General features: G+C 43.1%; 1 protein-coding gene across 9 annotated transcripts in view; it reads left to right on the plus strand.

Moving 5' to 3' along the window:
• Positions 1-20741, plus strand: part of LOC106564665 (septin-9) — a 93552-nt gene that overhangs the window by 57767 nt on the left and 15044 nt on the right. For 5 of the 9 annotated variants that reach the window (XM_014130871.2, XM_014130872.2, XM_014130875.2 and 2 more), the window contains one exon: positions 18801-18977. In XM_014130871.2, coding sequence (XP_013986346.1) covers positions 18801-18977 — 177 coding nt within the window. Of the gene's footprint in view, positions 1-1270; positions 1453-10313; positions 10570-17186; positions 17300-17478; positions 18042-18800; positions 18978-20741 lie in introns of those variants that run through there. The other 4 variants (XM_014130877.2, XM_014130876.2, XM_014130874.2 and 1 more) reach the window with 4 other exon arrangements.

The following is a 20741-nucleotide window of genomic DNA, read 5'->3' on the forward strand; positions in this document are numbered from 1 at the left end:
ACAAGGGGAAAGCAACAAACAAACAATGATTGTGCTGCAGTGTTTTATGCTGCAAATGAATAAATCATGGACAAATCAGTGCATACTGCAGAACCTGCCCTACATTGAATCAGGAACCCCATGCAGCTGCATAGCTTCAATAAGAGTATTTTTTTTTGGAAGAATAAACAGACACAGCCTCAACCGAAGAGCATGCAGGTGATGATCTGTATTAGTTCAGTAGAAGACAACCTACTCTCTCATATCTATCTCTCACTGAGACCGGATGCCAATAGGGCCAGGTGCACAAACCATGTGGTCCAATACATACACAAACCACTGAAACCATGACAGGAAGGTAGGCGTTTGTGCTGAATATGAGAAAACATCTCTTGGGCCTCTCATCAGCTTGCAAACGTGGAACAAAAAGCTTGTTAGATAAGTGCAGTACAGAGATGTTTCTCTTTCCATCTTTCCACCCGCTTGAGATAAAACAAATGATCTCTTAATTCCAGCAATCAGATAAGAAAGTAGCGTGTTGTTTCAGCGTTGAAAGGATTGTGTCTTTTATAGTGTGAATGCAGATTTCTGATAGAAACAATTCCACAGATATTGCATGGATAGCCCTACGCAACAAGTGAATGTAGCTGTGAAACCAAAAGAAAATACCACACTAATGTATGTCAGTGTATGCAGACATGATAAAGACCAAGCTCCGCTGTTATTGCATGCAACAAGTGAACGTATGAGACCAAAAGGAAATCACACATTGTACTCTTATACAGTGCATAATGTTTTGAATGGAAGTTGACAGAGCTGTTTCCCATAGAATGTTTCATGCTGAGTCTGATGACTCTAAGGGATGGTATTCATTCGTTTTCTGGGACATATTCCTTTAGTCATGGGGCTGTATGAGGCAGGCATTAATGTGATGGATGGAGACTCATTGTAGCCCAGGAGGAGAAGGAGCCAGGAGGAGAGATGACCCAGTGTCCTCCTCACAGTACACAGACATACAGGGAGAGACACACTGCACTAGGAGGGAAGGGACAGATAGAAATCAACACACATACTCTCTCTTTCACTGAATACACAGTTGTTACAACAAAAATATATGTCCTTTTTAAGCACGTGCAAACTGTCACAAATGTTCTGTTTAATATTTCAGTTTCCACCTCTTACACACACTCACTTTTCCTGTCAAACGCATACACCCTTTTCTCCAATTTCCAACTGCCCCCCCCCCCCCCGTACACATATATACACACACTGCCTGTGTCCAGCACATTCACAATGCTCCCCATTCAACTCTCCCTGAATGAGGGGTGTGGCATGCTTGCTGCTGGCCGCCTGGCTGGCCTGCTGGGGTGTAGAGTGGTGGGTCATGTGACCAGGCTGTGGGGGTGGGGCCTGGGAGCAGAAATCAGGGTGGTTGAGAGGAAAGAGAGGAGGAAAAGAGAAAGAGAGGCTGGGGTGAGTGTCTCTGGTTTTCTGTTCGTTCACAACATGCTACGGCTTCTTGTTTCTCTGATTGTGTGTGATTTCCTTCTGTAGAGAGGCTGGAGGAGGGATAGAAAGGGAAAGCGGGGGATGTTCAATGCGTGTGTGTTTGGTGTGTGTCAAAGTTAGTTTGCCAGGTGTCCTGTCTGGATGGGGTTTTGGAGCTGAAGCGTGTAGTGTGTGACAGCTGTATTTGTCAGGGATTGGAACGGTGTCAATATTCAGACCTGACCTTTTTTCTATCTGTCTTTCTCTTGTTCCATTGTGCTTTCTGGGAGAGTTGGGGCAGGGGGGGGGGTTACTGCTCCCCCTGCTTTAGGTTACCCCCCCCTGTTTCTCATCCCCCCACTGTCTTCTCCCTCTTTCCTTTGTGTGCTCGGCTCCATTCAGCTTGAATAATCAATCTGCTAAAATGGATGGGGGAGTATTTATTGGCCAATCATGTTAGTCCTAATTGCTCTCTGTGTTTTAAGGTCCCTGGTATGTTTCTCTTATTTTTTTCAGTTCCCCTTTTTTTTATCCCATCAGGGATTGTTTTAGTTTGACTTTGATACATTACAGTGGATTAGTAAGTAAGATGTAGAGGCCAACTTTTCGACATTATTTAATTTTGGCAACCCCATGTATTTGCTCTCTGGTGGGTTGCTGTAGCAAGTTCAAGGTGAGTTGAAGCGTCAGGACACATTTTCTGCATGAGACTTTTTTTCAATAGAAGAGCGGACCATTCCTTTACAACCCAGCCCCTCCGCTTCACTTGCCTCTCAAGAAAGAAAGAACCATGTTTGTGCTGTTGAAATATCAGCCATATTGCTTCTATTTGCAGTAGTTCCAGCTTTGGTCACATGATCTCCATTTTACCCAGCATTCAACAGGTTGTATTGTACACAATCCACCAATAGACAACTATCATTGAAGACAGTAGAACAAGAAGCAGCAGTGTAGCTTTCTGCTCCAGTTGTCGTCGTCACACCATAGTACACGTCAGATGTCCTTGCCTTGGGGTGTCAGCCACACTGTATCCCTATATGGCCAAGGAGTGATACTGTTAGCTTAACTGCAGTCAACATTAGTGTGTGTGTGTGTGTGTACACAACAGCTATGCTGCGAAGGCAAGAGAATTGGTCTCAGCACCAGTGTAACAGATGTGACCGTACTTCGTAGCCCTCTTGCGTTGTTTTTACAGAAAGGAATGCCCTGCCAGCGGTCCCAATTGATTGCCGTTTATTCTGGCGATGGACACAAAGAAGCACATTAGATGTGCAGGACAACAGTATGTTGATGGCTGTAGATTCGTGATTCCGCTGTTAGCGTGGAAACAACTGAATTAGCAGGGGCTAATCTCGAGCTAGCTAACTCACTCTTACAGCAATAACATACAAAAGCACATCCCAGACTTCCCCCAATATCTAACAGGTACCGTACACATATACACTGAGTATACCACACATTAGCCTTCCTAATATTGAAGTCACACCCTTTTGCACTCAGAACAGCCTCAATTCATTGAGGCATGGACTCTACAAAGTGTTGAAAGCATACCACAAGGGATGCTGGCCCATGTTGACTCCAATGCTTCCCACAGGTGTCAAATTGGCTGGATGTCCTTGGGGTGGTGGACCATTCCTGATACACATGGGAAACTGTTGTGGAAAAACCCAGCAGCGTTGCAGTTCTTGACACAAACCGGGTGCGCCTGGCACCTACTACCATACGCTGTTCAAAGGCACTTAGATTTTCATGGTCTTGCCCATTCACCCTCTGAAAGGCACACATACACAATCCATGTCTCAACTGTCTCAAGGCTTATAAATCTATTTTTAACCGGTCTCCTCTTCATCTACACTGATTTGATGTGGATTTAGCAAGTGACATCAGAAAGGGGTCATAGCTTTCACCTGGTCAGTCTGTCATGGAAAGAGCAGGTGCTCATAATGTTTTGTATACTCAGCGTGTATACACACCAGGACATGTACATAGTGAACTCTTACACATTGTAAATATGAAAATAGAATATTGTATTTCAGAACGTGACCTACCGCTTGCGCGTCAATATCAGACCGGGAAGAATTTACGTTCGACATCTCCCACTGTCTGCAAGCATGACCAATGTCATAACACCTTATTGATATGTAAACTCAACCAACAAATGGGAATACAGAAACATCGAATACGTATTTCTGCAGTGTCAAGAGGAAACATGACCAACCCTGTTCCACGTGTTTAGTCCGTCATTCATTATTTCACCGACGCTTTAGAGTAGGAGACACTGACGTAATATTAAAATATCTTAAGCTATAACGTGTTTACAGCTTCTGGGCTAGCCGCTACAGTTATTAGCCATCAACACAATAAACCAACAGTTAATTAGCTACATTAGCCCACAAGGGAGTAGTTGCATTGTGATTACAGTGTAACCTTTAGCTAATACGTCCACCATTGTTTCATGCTTTAGTTACTATTCAGCTCACAGGCAAGGTGGCAGGACTGAACGTGGGTCACACGCCGTAGCAAAACACTTTACAACGGGAAAGCAAAAAATCTGTCAAATTTCACTTTGTTAAAATATATATATAATGTTTTCCCTCTAGTGAGCCAGACCCTGTTTGGGTGACTATCCTGGAGGTAGAGAGCTCTTAAGAGGTGGATCTGTGGCCTGTTATGCCATAAACACCATAATGAATCGTATTCTTAAACAGCTTTTCCTTTTCTCAGACTCCTCTGTCATTGGATATCTACCAGACCCCACTGGGAGGTTAACTGTACTGTTAGTGTATATGATAGGTGGATGGAAGGAGGACGAGATGGGGGGGAGGGAGGACGTGATCAGGGAGGAACAGCAAAAGTGTCATTTCCTGTTACAGGTGACAGTTGTTGGTGTGCCGGCGAGACAGCGAGGGCCCTGTGGAAGCTTGTGCACAGCAGGCTATGGGCCCCCGCCTTCTGACCGCTACACAGAATCATGATGACAACAACATGATAGGACGTCCATCATGATTGTTTTTAACAGTACTGGGTGATGGAGTACACATGGTCCTCAATGGCGTGGTGTTCGTCAACAACGCATGCTTGCTATCTAATGACTCCATTTACAGTGTCAATGTATCACTCCGAATGATTTTTTTTCTTTTTTTAGGAATAGCTTCTGGGTTATGTGTAACCTTTGCTTGACATTAAACTAGCCATTCATTGCAGCCGTCATTAATTTCCCTATAGATCAGAACTGCTCTCTATAGATCAGAATTGGAGACTATTAGGTCTACCTCTGGTGTAACAGGATTTATTTATTTGATTCCCGTATGTCCTCTTTGCTGGCCTCGTCTGTTTGTGCTGTCTGAAGGGTACAGCCAACAGTCTGTTTGAACCCTGTTGTGTGATTACTCTTACGTAGTGGAACATGTTCAGGTCATTATCAGGGAAATTAGATTAATGTTTCTGGCCCTGTAGAACACCCTACTTAGGAGATATGAGCAAACAACTTGATTGATGTCCAGACATCTGTAAACCCTTTTTTCTTAAGTCTATTTAAGCCCCTTATTAATGCTTAAAGGAATATTAATTTGACTTCTGTGGTTGTTTTTGGCCATGGGAGTGATCATAATTGCATATCTTCCAATAACAAAATGTGTGGAAATATAAAGGGGGCAGCTGGCTAATAAAACTAATTGGAAACACATTTTTATGTGTAGCTAATTGCAGCACATGCGAGCACGAAATGAAACGAATATCTTGGAAAAATATTCCCCACCGTGTCTTCTCAGGCCTCGTCTCAGGGCACCTTATCGTCTCATTCCTCCACTCTGAAATTAATTACATTTTCCTCTTATAAGGAAGAGTAACAGTTTTCAGTGGGGATACAATATTCTTTAAACCACCCAACTTCCCACTTCATGGTTGTGTGTCTGCCATACACCAGTTCCCCCAGTGCTGCTCTGGATGACTCTGTGGCTGGGTTCCTTTCAGTCTGTCTTCCCTCTTTCGCAGAGGCCTGGAGGGTTTTATAGTGTTGTGGTAGGTATATGACTTAAAGCAGCTGGTTCTCACACAGTGTCCGCCATGGCACTCAACAACACAATAATGGCTGCACTTATGCTGGGCCTTCCTCTCCTTTCTCATATACTCCATCTCTAGTTGACGCTTTCTCTCGCTCTCTCTCTTGCTCTGTCTTTCACCTTGTCATTGTCTTTGTAACATGGGCCTTCCCTTATATTTTCCTCAACTTTGTTTCCATCTCTCCATTCTTCTCACTGTATTTACAGCATGGGCCTGCCACGTCCCTCATGCGCTCTCTATTCTCTCCCTCCATCTCTCACTCTGCCGATGTCTCTGTGGTGGGTAAAGGGGGCAGGTCATTATCTTTTGTGTTCCAGAAGTTCCTGTGTGGAAAGCTGTCTTTTAACACAATCTGCTATGAGCCGCGCAGGGCCAAAGGTCACATTCTCAGGGGGCCGACGAGCGACGGCAGGAGTGAAAGATGAAGTGAGCCGGTAGCATTCTTCACCCACCTTCGTCTGAAGCGTGTGTGTGTGTGTGTGTGTGTGTGTGTGTGTGTGTGTGTGTGTGTGTGTGTGTGTGTGTGTGTGTGTGTGTGTGTGTGTGTGTGTGTGTGTGTGTGTGTGTGTGTGTGTGTGTGTGTGTGTGTGTGCTGTCCACCATTCTATTCTTCAAGCCCACTATCGCATGCTATGGTGTTATTGCAGTAAAGCGGCACGTTGACCTTCTTAATCAGCTGGTTCCCTTTGGTTCAAAGGACGGATGGGACATTGAGTGAGTGGGATATCCTCTTGGATGTACACTACAGAACAGTTGCGTATATCCCCCTAGTGTACCTAGCCTCATCTCTACGGACTGTTCCAGCCTTCAATTGACCCCCAGTTGTTTACCAACCGAAACATTACCTATTTATCTCAATCACACAGATCACACAGTTCACCTGTCCTGTATTATTCTTAATGCTAAAATGTTTGTTCTGTTCTACTGAGCCATTTACTTTATTCTTATATTGTATTAGTTGTTATTGTTGCGTTGTCGAAGGAACCTGCAAATAAGCCTTTTGTTGAACGGTGTATATACCATGTTTATCCTGTACATATGACTAATACAACTTGAAACACTGTACTTGACTTGGTCCTCTTGGGAAGCAGGATGTCCAACATTGCTCTCCACTCTTTTCCGCTTGATGACTTTTAGTATACAGTATGGGTTTAACCAAACAGGAGTAGTGACCAGATAATCTCCTACCTCAAAATCGGAATGTCTCTTGATACCCAAGTTCAATCAAGTACATGTCTAACTGATTGAACAGCAGAGACAGAATGCAATATGGAATGTTATTAAAAAGTTTGGGGTAATTTAATCAAAGTTTACTGGAGGACAACTTAGTTAAAAATAAGACAAAATCATTTTTAACTGAATTTTTCCAGTATAATATACGTTCAACAAATCCCCTTATTGTTTGGGATACCTTTAAATGTACCTTCAGGGGTCATTCAATTCAATATTCATCAATAATAAAAAGGCAGTTTCTGGCTTAGAAGATGAGACTAAGAAGGGAAATCCCTAAACTAATAGTACAGGTAACAATAAAAATGATACTTCAGAGATACAAAATAAGTTAGAGGAAAAAGAACTTGAGGAACTTATTCAAGAACGATCTAATGTAATCTATTACAAAAATAAAGCAAACTGGATGTAATATGGAGAAAAATTCACAAAATTCTTCCTGAATCTCCAATACAGGAACGCTAACAAAAATTATTTGCAGAAACTCATTACTGAGACTGAGTCATCTGTGATTGTCTGAATTATATTTTAAGAGGAAGCTAATTATTTTAGGCAGATGTTCTCTTTTCCGTCTCATCCTCTCCCACTGAATGAAGATTATGATAAGGAATCTTTTCCAAATTAATATAAAACATGGAAAATTAACAAATGTACAGAAAGATCAGTGAAAGAGGATGAGACCAAATTACAGAGGAAGAACTTTTTGAGGCTATTAAATCCTTTCAGTTTGGAAAAACCCCAGGGCTTGATGGCATACCGGAATAGGTATATCAAGTATTTTGTTATATACTAAAAGCTCCATTGTTAGATTCTTTTAACTACTCCTATATAAATGGTAGTCTGTCAGGTACTCAGCAGGAAGGTCTGATTTATATATTATTAAAACTAGACCCATATGGAAAATATAAAGACCCAGTCTATCTAAAAAACTGGAGGCCCCTTACACTTCAATGTTGTGATGCAAAAGTACTAGCAAAATGTATAGCACTCAGAATTAAAAGGGTTTTACCACACATTGTTCATCCTGATAAGACATTTTTTTTACATGGACGATACATTGGAGATAATATACGACAACTACTAGAAATAATAGAACATCATGAAACATATAAGAAGCCAGGAATGGTATTCATAGCGGATTTTGAAAAGGCATTTGATAAAGTAAGCCTGGATTTTTCAATTTCGGTAATTCTCTTATAAAATGGGGAAAAATAATGTATAGCAACCTCAGGTGTAAAATAGTAAATAACGGCTACTTCTCAGAGTTTTGAATTGTCAAGAGGAGTTAAGCAGGGGTGCCCGCTGTCACCATATCTATTTATGGCCATCAAAATGCTAGCTATTAAAATCCGATCCAATAACAACATTAGAGGATTAGAAATCTAAGGCTTAAAAACAAAGGTGTCCATGTATGCCGATGACTCATTTTATATTAAATCCGCAAGCTAGATCCCTGCAATGTCTCATTGAAGATCTAGATTACTTTTCTATTACCCTGCAGTTTACCTAGAAAATAGGCTGATGGTGAAGTAGACATACTTGGTATTCATATCACAAAGTATATAAATAAACTCTCCACAATGAATTTCAATAGAAAACTTGTAAAACTAGACAAGATCCTGCAACCATGGAGAGGTAAATACCTGTCTATTTATGGAAAAATTGCCCTTACTAACTCCTTAGTCGTATCTCAGTTTACTCACTTATGGCGCTGCCTACTCCTGATGATTCGTTTTTCAAATCATGAGCAAAAAATATCTCGCTTTATCTGGGACGCTAAACTAGACAAAAAAAAAGGTGCCTATCTATATAATGAATATGAATTGGGTGTGTTGAGATTACTAAATATAAAAGCACTAAACCTCTTTAAAAGCTTCACTCATACAAAAGTTTTATGGTTCTCAAGTAGAATGGTTCTACTTGAGAACCATAAAAATGGTTCATAAATGGTTCTCAAGTAGATTACTAAGAAAAGCTGCTCCATTGTTTAAAAATTGCCTTTTTGCCTTTGTGCAGATCGCCATGTCTCATTTTCAATTAATTGAAAATGATACTTTTTTCAGTGTCTCTCTTTTTCAAACAAGCATTGCAGAGCTGGCTACAATTTCAATTTCATCCCCCTGAAAAGATATTCAAATATTACAACAAATATTATGGCTGAACTCAAATGTGCTGGTTGATAAAATACCTGTATTTATGGAAAATAGGTTTGAAAAGGGTAATTTTGTTCTTAAATGATATTGTAAATTGGAATGGTAGAGTTATGTCCTTCTTGGAGTTATCAGAATTGTACAGGAAGGTCTGCTCAATCCAAGAGTACAACCAATTGATTACAGCATTACCCCAAAAATGGAGGAGGCAGGTGGCAACGGGAGGCGTTAGGGAACTGGTCTGTCTACCCAGTATAAAGGATCAAAACTGGCGGACGAATACAAATAGCATAAATAGGAAAGTATACCAGTTTGATTTGAGGACCAGGATGTTGACAACTGTGCCATACAGATTGCAAACTAGTTGGGAAGAGATTTTTGATGTACCGATTCCATGGTAGAGGGTGTATGAGTTGATATATAAAACAACGCAAGATTCAAGACTTTGTGCTTTTCAGCTAAAATTATTATATAGAATTCTTTCCACCAACAAAATGTTGAATATTTGGGGCATAAAAACATCGAAGCGCTGCAGATTTTGTTGTGAGGATACAGAATCAATAGACTATTTATTTTGGTATTGCCCTCAGGTAGCCTGTTTCTGGTCTCAGGTTCAGGAATTGCTGAAAATGCATAGCATTGATCTAAAATTGACCCTAGAAATAGTACTGTTAGGAGATCTGGAGAGACCGGGTCAGTCAATTACTTATACTCTTAGTAAAAGTATTTATCTTCAACTCGCAATTTGTGGATTCTATACGATTAGATGGATTGAAATTGTATGTTAAACATCACAGCATAGTTGAAAGATATGTGTTGCGTAGAAACCCAAAGTGGGTGGCCAGCAGAGATGGATGGGTTGGGATGTGGAATTGGAGAGAAGTGGGAGTGGAGTTTGAATGATGGCCAAAGATATAAAAGTAAAAACATTTTTTTAACATAAAAAGTACGTTTGAATGACACTGAGGGGCAGTGTTTTTACAGCTAATGCCGGTTTGCTTGAGGCTGATGCCGTGCAGGTGTTTGTACACATGCATATACACACACTCGCATTCAAATAAACACATACAAGAACACACACATACATGTAATAGTGCCAGACATCCACACAAACATATACAGTTGGCATTGCTGTTAAGATTTTCGTTGTCCTTGATGTCCTTTGTTTTAAAATGTTTTTTTTTTAATTATTATAATTTTTTTGCATTGTTTGCTGTTTTCTTTTGTCTTTTTCTTTTTTCTCTTTCATTCTCTTGGTGGTTGGTGCACTGTGGAGTTCTTGGGGGTGGGGAATGGAGAAAAAAAAATACATTTTTTTTCTTCTTGGGGGGGACTGTGGGAGGGGTCTCGAATGGTTGAGGGACAGCTATTGGGGAACTGTGAAGGGATCGAGTTCACATTTTTTGGCCTGGGGGTAGATCGGTCAACGTGCCCTTGAGCAGGGCATTGACCCTGGATGCTTCTGTATGTCGCTCTGAATGGGAATCTGTTGGATGACTGGTATGATGTAGTTGTTAAGCGGTAGCCCTTTGCTGTGCAGCTGGCATCGAACCCAGAAAGGAGTTTCAATGACGGACCTTAAGGTTATTATAGCTGGTGGTAGTGGGGAGGTGGATGATTGTCAAGCTGTTGCTGAAAAACAGGAAGTGAGAGAACATGGGTAAGTTGACATAAATGCATCCCAAGATTTACACCCCTTGGTTCAGAGAGAGGAAAGTGATAATTGCAAGAGTGAGGCCATCGGTTAAACGGCAAGCGTGTGGAATGAGAGTTTTTGTGCCGTGCTTATAGGCTGCAAGGTAAATAGGTGAATGACATTCCACACATGACTAATAGGAAGAGCAGAACACAACGCCGTGCTGATTATGATAAGTTTATATTCATTCCCACTATACCGAATAATAGGAAAATGAGTGAATTGTGATATGCTGCATTCAGACCAGCCTTCCTGATTGAACTTTTGTAAATTACTTTACAATACTGTACTCTATTTAGTCTATAATGCCTCTTGCATGCGTGTCTTGTACAGTAAGCTATACAGAGGATGAGTTGCTCTAAGAGCAATAGTGACTACTGCGATATGTCCAATAGTAGGATCCGGTGGCATCCTGCCGTGCCTGTCCGTCAGCCCTCTCCCACACTGCCCCATGTAATCCTACCATCCACATATCTGCTCAAGACAGCAGAAGGCATACAACTTAACGATCGCTTCCTTCTCAAGAGAGAGACAGCCGCCAAAGCTATGGAAATGTCATTTCCTGTAAAAGAGAGGGGGGGGGGGAATGAATAAGAGAGATGGAGGGGGAGAGAGCGAGTCAGACCATTTGGTCGGTACAGGGCTGAGACCCTAGCCTGGTCCCAGATCTGTGTGTGCTGTCTTGCCAACTCCAAGTCCTGGTGTGTCATTGACACAAATGGAGTTGGCCAGACAGAACAAACCGATCTGGGACCAGGCTACTGGGACACAAGGTCACCCCCTCGGGAACTGGGACTTTAAAAGAGCAGACCGTGTTGTTAAGGGGATCAGTAACAGTGTTTGACCAAGAAGCGGATGATGCCTAGGCTTCCTCCCAAAGACATCCTTGGCATCCATGTGTTAAAGGGTTGTTGAGAAGGCATATACTGTCTCTTATCTGAGCCATGCAAATAGGATCTGTCACAATGTGTGTTGCACCAATTATGAGGAAGCAGCTTAACTGGTGTGAGCTCCTCAGAAGTCCAGAGACCTTCAAAGTGGATTGGATGACTGGTGCTATGGAGTTCTCATTTTTTATGACCCGTTGTCTTGTGAAGAGACGAGGACATGTGGTCCTGGACCAGAGCGCTCTCTTTCTCTCCCACAGACCAGTCCCGGATGGACCAGCTTAATCATTGACTACACAATTCAAACAGCATGGCCCAACATCAGGCCAAATTAGACGTCGTGCAGGAGATGAATCATTGTTATGGTCTCTCTCATCCATGTTTCCCTTCTCTATGGTATCCAGAGTTCTGGTATCATCAAAGGTTGGATTTGCCTCAAAGAACGGAGAAGAAAAAAAATCACTTTGTCATATAATTCACAACAGAAAGGCAACTAAAGAGGTTGTGGTTTAATTGGAAAAGTTCTGGAGTCTACTATGGGTTTATAACACGTTTTGAATAAGGTTCCGTCGAATTGTTTTACATTTAATATATAGACACCAAAACAAACCGAAAGCACATCGCTCCGCAAACAACCAACCCATTGCTTCATAACTCTACAAACAAGTTTTGAATGAAATTCAAAGTATGTATTACACTCCTTGAATATTGTATTTGGGTCAGGATGTGCCGGATATTATGAATGTTTGAACGGCAGAATGAAAGCGGAACAATATTTGGTTATGGGTGCATGTAAATGATCCACCGGTGCAGACTGTGGGCAGATTGTATCCGAATGGGATGTGGGAGAGATTCCTGAGAGAAAACATTCCTTTGGGAACGCCGTGTTGGCTGGCCAGGAGCACCGGGTGGGCACAGGGTGCATGTAGGGTAAAGGGATTGCTTTTCAACGAGGAGAATTGGAATGTCAGTTTACTGACTGAAGTTAATTGGAATTGACCCCAACTCTTGAGGGGAGTAGGGAATGTGGTGGCTGTGCCTTTTTTAAGATGGTTTAATACGCTATAGTAGTACTATAGTAGCAGTGCTGTCAGCTGGCGTGATTAACAGGGAAATTGGGGGAATATGTTTACGGTCTTGATGTGGTCAGTGTAGTTGTCATTTGAAATGAATCAGCAGTTCTTTTTTTTTAAACGCGTTGATTTTTATAGTCTTCAGGTGGCATATGAGTTGACTCCATTTCTCACTGATGTCTCTTTCGCTCTCTTGTCTAGGCCTCTTCCGTTGTGTCTCCACTGACAAACAGGAAACCATGAATCTACCACAGAGCCTGAAACCTCACATATGGGGTTGAAAAATGTAGCTTGTGCGCAATCTTTACTAGAGAACACAGGTATACATATCTCTGTATGAGCCCGTATTAACATTCATTATACATGACAGTAGAGCGGTTCGATGTGGCACGTAGACACTGGTACTATCCTATACCATAACCACCATCAATGCAGTCCCCTATCATACCGTGTAGCATCATTTAGCTTTCAACATTCAGATCTCCACCGCTTCGTTACACAAGATAATTGAACTTCTAAACATCTTATTTCCACCCTTATTCGTTCATGTCTTTTTAAATTGAATCCTCCTCATTTGACCAAGGTGCTGGGTGTCCACATGGTCCACATTGATCTAGGATGAGTGTAACGAACCAGTGTTTAGATGAATCAGAGGTGGTTCTCAATGGAGCAAATCTGGATGTGTAGTCTGGAAACGGCAGCTGTTAGGGTCTCATCCATCCATGCAAGGAAAATGAGGATGGACTGAACCTTTAAACTCCACTATGTCCATTCAGCAAAGCTCCACGTTCTTTCCCTTAATGCTTAAATCTCTTTTCACAATCAAGTCAGAAATGGCAGTTAGCCTTTTTTCAACCCCAGTCGTAACAGGTGTCTGTTTTCAGAGTTCTGGTAAACGCTGTGAATGGTAGTCAGTTGGAAAGGGTTAAGAAAGTGGAAGAAATAATGTGATGTTGTGTTTGAGGGTTAATTCTGGGGTCAGCTAGGTGTTTTTACAGGTCAAATATCTTATTTCGTTTGAATAAGCAACTGCTGCTTTTTTGGGCTCAGGGGCCCTTCGGCTTCAGTTTGGATGCAACGTGTATTGGAGGGGGCTTCACATCAAATTAGAGTCATTTAGCGTGAGCTAAGTTTAGAATGTGTAGTAGTCATAGTTTCACTGGTCAGTTTTAATCAGGTGAGTCAGCCAGAGACCCAACAGGCTTCAAAGGCTACCAGTGCTCTGTAGACTCATAAAAGGAAGGCAAGGCTTTCTATAAAAGTTTCCTGGGGCCCCATCTATTGGATCTTCAAACGCCAATGTTTTTCTTGTAGCTCATAAATTATGAGGAAGGGTCCTTGGAAGGTGAAATGTTTCGCTACACCCGCAACAGCATGTGTATGTGACCAATAAGATTTGATCAGTGGTCACTGTTGAGGAGAGTGAAACTGATCGTTCTCGTCTGTTGTCAGTCAAACCGGAACAGAGAATTCAGACAGCAGCTTCTCAGACAGCAGCGTCTGGTCTGGTCTCGTATCCTGTCTCTTAGAGAGGCTGCTTCCTGCACAGTAGGGTCCTTACTCTTTAAAAAAAAAAAATGTTTTCTTTTTTTTTACCCTTATTTTACCAGATAAGTTGACTGAACACATCTAATTTACGGCAATGACCTGGGGAATAGTTACAGGGGAGAGGAGGGGGGGGATGAATGAGCCAATTGGAAATTAGGGATGATTAGGTGGCCATGATGGTATGAGGGCCAGATTGGGAATTTAGCCAGAACACCGGGGTTAACACAAGTGCCATAGGAACTTTAGTGACCACAGAGAGTCAGGACACCCATTTAACGTCCCGTCTGACATTTTTGTTGTTATTTAAGACGGCAATATCCCAAATCACTGCCCTGGGGCATTGGGATATTTTTTTTTCGTTGGGACCAGAGGAAAGAGTGCCTCCTACTGGCACTCCAACATCACTTCCAGCAGCATCTGGTCTCCCGACCAGGACCAGCCCTGCTTCAGAGGCAAACCAGCAATGGGCTGCAGGGTGATATGCTGCATGTAGGTAGGTAGGTAGGTAGGTAGGTAGGTTCCTGACACCACAACATCAACAAAGGCCCTGTACATGCCATTGTGTCATGCTTTCCCTCCCCCTTTAACATCAAATGAGCACTTTGTGTGTACTTCTACATCTTATTCCCACTACTGTTCAACAGGGATAGCGGCACAGCACATCTGCTCTTACATACAGTAGGGGCTAATGCGGTTTCCACCGACCAAAGGGTTCACATTTCCCCATTTGATCGAATGTTTAATGTAAGCTTAATGAAGGCGCATAAAGAAGTTGAGTGCTTTGCCGGTTGAGGGAATACAAAAACAAAACCCAATACTCTGACGGTGATGTGTGTTGATTGATGACGGTAAAGAGGAACGGATTTTTCTTCTATAAAGTTCATGTTCCCAGGACGTTTCAGCCAAGCCACTCTGTGGTATCTTAGCCTCCATCAATCACCACAGGGTCTGGGAAACAATGTCGAGACTGCAGCTCCACACAGATACTGGCAAGTGAAGGTGTGGTCCATCCCAACCGGCACCACCTAACCATTCTCTATTGTGTTGTCTCACTCTGACTATTAGTGGAGGAGAAAAGGACATTCAGTTCAGAGATTCAGTCGTTCAGATATTCATTCTGGGGTGTGGGTTTGGAAGGGTGTGTGGGTGGGAAGTATGTATTTTTTTTTCACCTTTATTTAACCAGGTAGGCTAGTTGAGAACAAGTTCTCATTTACAACTGCGACCTGGCCAAGATAAAGCAAAGCAGTTCGACACCTACAACAACCCAGAGTTACACATGGAATAAACAAACATACAGTCAATAATACAGTAGAAAAAATCTATATACATTGTGTGCAAATGATGTAAGTTAAGGCAATAAATAGGCCATGGTGGCAAAGTAATTACAATATAGCAATTAAACACTGAAGTGATAGATGTGCAGAAGATGAATGTGCAAGTAGCGATACTGGGGTGAAAAAGAGCAAGATAAATAAATACAGTATGGGGATGAGGTAGTTGGATGGGCTATTTACGGATGGGCTATTTACAGATGGGCTATGTATAGGTGCAGTGATTTATGAGCTGCTCTGACAGCTGGTGCTTAAAGCTAGTGAGGGAGATATGAGTCGCCAGCTTCAGTGATTTTTGCAGTTCGTTCCAGTCATTGGCAGCAGAGAACTAGAAGGAAAGGCGGCCAAACGAGGAATTGGCTTTGGGGGTGACCAGTGAAATATACCTGCTGGAGTGTGTGCTATGGGTGGGTGCTGCTATGGTGACCAGTGAGCTGAGATAAGGCGGGGCTTTACCTAGCAAAGACTTGTAGATGACCTGGAGCCAGTGGGTTTGGCGACGAATATGTATCGATGGCGGTTATGATATCGTTTAGGACCTTCAGCGTGGCTGAGGTGCACCCATGACCAGCTCTGAAACCAGATTGCATAGTGGAGAAGGTACGGTGGGATTCGAAATGGTCGGTAATCTGTTTGTTAACTTGGCTTTCGAAGACCTTAGAAAGGCAGGGTAGGATAGATATAGGTCTGTAGCAGTTTGGGTCTAGAGTGTCTCCCCATTTTGAAGAGGGGGATGACCGCATCAGCTTTCCAATCTTTGGGAATCTCAGACGATACGAGACGTTGAACAGGCTAGTAATAGGGGTTGCAACAATTTCGGCAGATAACTTTAGAAAGAGAGGGTCCAGGTTGTCTAGCCCGGCTGATTTGTAGGGGTCCAGATTTTGCAGCTCGTTCAGAACATCAGCTATCTGGATTTGGGTGAAGGAGAAATGGGGGAGGCTTGGGCGAGTTGCTGTGGGGGGTGCCGGGCTGTTGACCGGGGTAGGGGTAGCCAGGTGGAAAGCATGGCCAGCTGAAGAAAAATGCTTATTGAAATTCTCAATTATCGTTGTTTTATCGGTGGTGACAGTGTTTCCTAGCCTCAGTGCAGTGGGCAGCTGGGAGGAGGTGCTCTTATTCTCCATGGACTTTATTGTCCCAGAACTTTTTTTGAGTTTGTGCTACAGGATGCAAATTTCTGTTTGAAAAAGCTAGCCTTAGCTTTCCTAACTGCCAGTGTATATTGGTTCCTGTATAGGTGATGTATGCGTGTGTGTGGTAGTCACTGGAGGAGGGTCCTGGTTCGGCCCTGAAATTCTAGCTCCGATAGACCAGTTGGGAACACCTGTGTTTATAATTTTTTTTATTTGCAGCACTTTTCCCAGGGCTTCCTTGTGGAAAGTCTAGGTCCTTCCTTGTCAAAGTAAAAGAAAGCTCCTACTGTAATGGTAACGTATTGTGTAGAAAGCCATTGGAGAAGCTTCTATACATGGCATTGAATTTAGTGTCAGATCTGAGGTGGCATGTTTTATGGGCATGCTCACAATTGTCGTTATCAGACATGGACAGGATATAACAATGACTTCCCGTGTGCAAGGTGAAACAAAACGCAACACTTTAATCATCAGACCCAGCCAGCTAAAGCGAGAGGATGTGGATGCTAGTGTGACGAACAGGAAACCCAGAGACTGCGGTGAAGATTTCACTGTAAAGACTGAGATGGCTGTTGATGCTCCTCCCTATTCATCAGGTCAACAGGCACACAGCTACAGCAGCAGGGTGACGTAGTAACGTGGTTACAACGACATGTCACAGACAGCTAGAGCTGACGTTGTCAAACTCAAAAGGGAGTCCTACTTTCTCTCCTACTGTGAGTGTACTGTATGTGTAACCGATGTGAAATGGCTAGTTAGTTAGCGGTGGTGCGCGCTAATAGCGTTTCAATCGGTGACGTCACCCGCTCTGAGACTTGAAGTAGGGTTGCCCCTTGCGTTGCAAGGGCCGCGGCTTTTGTGGCGCGATGGGTAACGATGCTTCGTGGGGTGTCAGTTGTTGATGTGTGCAAGGGTCCCTGGTTCGAGCCCGGGTTGAGGCGAAGAGAGGGACGGAACTTACACTGTTACATATGGACACAAACTAGAATGTAAAGCACTGGAAACGACAGCCGAAACTCCCCGTATCTGGAGCATGTTCATAGTGGTCCGTGTTTTACTGTATGTACATTCGTTTTGACGTTTGTCTGCGGCTCTTCTGCTCGCGTGTTTGAATTCATTCACAGCTATTTTGGTGGCTGTGATATGTCTCTGTCTGTGGTTTGGAGTGTCTGTAAACCTCCAGCAGTAGATGATACCACAGCACGCTGTCAAAGGAAAAACAGCCAACTATCTCCTCCCACCCCTCCAGGGCTAACGTGTGTGTGTGTGTGTGTGTGTGTGTGTGTGCAACAGTTGAAAGCAGCTTGTTGTCTGTTTAGTAGGCTCATCCAGATACTGCTTTGGGTAGTTAGCCTTGCTACAATACAACCTTCTCTGTTCAGCGACTTTGGACTGTTTTAGGTCTACTTCACCGTAGACTGTACTGTTCATCTACCTGCCTCCCAGTCACTCACTCGGGTGAGTTGTAACTGCTACTATTCTAAAACACGAGTCTGTACCTTTTTTTTTTTGTAGTTTGAAATATTGTGAGTACTACATACACTTGACAGCTGCAGCTTGCCACCATTGTTCACCATAACGCAGTAATTCGCAAGTCTGAATCCAAACAAAATGAATGGTTATTGTAAGACACGCATGTACGTCTTCAGATTTAGCTGATGTAGTGAGCGGATGTGTTTTGTCTGCTATTCTGTGTGTGATTTATTGGGATAAAGTCTCTATAGGTTGTTGGCTGCCTCACTCAGTTTAATTCCAAAGGGATCCGTGTTTGTCTATTTTAGACGGAGGGGTTCTGAGTCATTTCAATGCAATGTTTTGTGTCGGTGTATGAGTGTCTTGTCCTGTGGCTACAGTTGGACTCTTGTTAGAGTGACTTATTGTGTGAGGTGGAGTTGTTAACTGTGATATCCGTGTTGATACTGCTGAAGCATAGCATCCATTATTCCTCAAACATGCCACTACTGTTGTGTAGAATCAGTTTGATAAGTTACATTTGTCCGGTGTAGTTTGAGTTCAGTACAGTTTGATATAACCTGCTGGAATTCAGTGAACATTCGTGATATCTACTCATTGATTGGCAGCTACAGTGACGAGTGAGACGGAAAATATTTATCATAATGTTTGTCAGCATGGAACTCTCCTATATAAAATGTTCCATGCTGAACACTGATTCTCTCTCTCTCTCTCTCTCTCTCTCTCTCTCTCTCATATCATCAGGGTCAGAGGTCAATCTGAGCCACAGCAACATGTCCGCCCCACCACATCCGCAACCCCCTGCCAAGGGAGCGTCACATGGCGCTGGCGACTTCAGCTACGTGGGCATCGATGCCATCCTGGAGCAGATGAGGAGGAAGGCCATGAAACAGGGCTTTGAGCTCAACATCATGATCGTCGGTGAGTGCTGTTGAACAGTGAACACACACACACACGCACACACACGTCCTCTGTTACATCCACCCATCCCCAGAGAGAGCGAGACACTTTCTTTTCTATACACTGTATTTAAATGTTTTCAAAGTCACACTGTCATTTGGAAATGAGCCTGGGGTGAGTGCTTGATCTTCCAGGACTAACTAGCGTGAAACCCCATTGGGGAACCCTTACCCAGAGTTCCCCGGAGATTGGTACACACTACACATAGTGGCATGCATCCTTCAGTAGATGTAAGAAAGCTGTCAGGCAGAGAGAGGGTGGAGGTATGATGCCCATTAATGTTGACAAGCTCTAGCAGACTCTACCCTGCCCTCAGCTCACCACCACTCGCGAGTCACCAGATCTCAGATCTCAACCCAACTGAACACGTATGGGAGATCCTGGAGCAGTGCCTGAGACAGCGTTTTTCCACCACCATCAACAAAACACCAAATTATTGAATTTCTCGTGGGAGAAGGGTGTCGCATCCCTGCAGTAGAGTTCCAGTCACTTGTAGAATCGATACCAACGCACGTTGAAGCTGTTCTGGCGGCTCGTGGTGGAGCAACACACTATTAAGACACGTTGTTGGTGTTTCCTTTATTTTGGCAGTTACCTGTACTTTACCACAGTGAGAAGTGATTGAAGCTACAAAAAGCATGTTGAAGGACCTCGAGTCTCTCTTCCCAGCTTAGATGTCTCTTTGTATTTGTGTTTGGTGGCAGTCAGTGGGGATGGTGGTAGAGTAGAACACACACACAGTACTCCCTGCAGGAGTGTGTTTTGTATACATACTAGCTGTCATAGTGGTTCTGAGGAGATCCTAAACCATTGGAATGTTTTTGTTTAAATCTCATGGTACCAAGTCAATGAAGACGTATCTGGGCAAGGTCAAAAAGTATTCATTTCTGTCATTGCTGTCATGTAGGAAGTTAAAAAAATTACACCAGACTTTCATAATCTCTGACTAGGCTATATCTTTCTCTTGTTGGCACGCCGTCACTGATATGCATCACAATCCTCATAGGCTACATCAGAGCCGTCAGAAACATGTGCCCACTTGAAGTGGAGTCGTAACGTTGGAGAAAGGCAGACCTGTAGTGAATGATAGTTGTGTTCATGAGCCCAGGTTATGATGTGCAATTGTGCATTTACATGTTATAGTGGCTATTGGTGTGTGAGACATGAATCACATGATAAATGCCAGGTTAGAATAGAGGGTAGTGTTATTGCTTAGGGACATGTCAACATCTGTACATATAGGATCTGTCCATCAAGTCCTGATGATTAAGATAAAGAAGACATTTTATAAGGTTGTCCTTTCACAGGGATATAGTTGATCCAATGACCTACAGTATCCAGGGTCGAACTTGATGTGAAGTCGTTTTTACTACTGTACAAGTGCCTAACTCTGATTTGGTTTTTGAAGTGGCCGTTTTGGCTATCCTCTATGACCGTCTTTCCCAAACTCGGCCCTGAGGCCCCCTCTGGGTTTTTGTCCTGGCACTACACAGCTGATTCAAATAACCAACTCCATCATCAAACTTTGATTATTTCAATCAGCTGTGATGTGCTAGGGCAAAAACCAAAATGTGCAGCCATGAGGAGCCCCGGGAAAGAGTTTGACACAGCAGCAGCACTCTCTGTCCCTCACTAAAGGCATTGTGGGACAGGTCAGTGAAGATGTAATCAGACTCCAATCTCTGAAGGCCCCTCTGTGAGATGTATTACCCTAATCCCAGCCCT

The sequence above is a fragment of the Salmo salar genome, chromosome ssa12, assembly GCF_905237065.1.
Source record: "Salmo salar chromosome ssa12, Ssal_v3.1, whole genome shotgun sequence".
Classification (NCBI taxonomy): domain Eukaryota; kingdom Metazoa; phylum Chordata; class Actinopteri; order Salmoniformes; family Salmonidae; genus Salmo; species Salmo salar.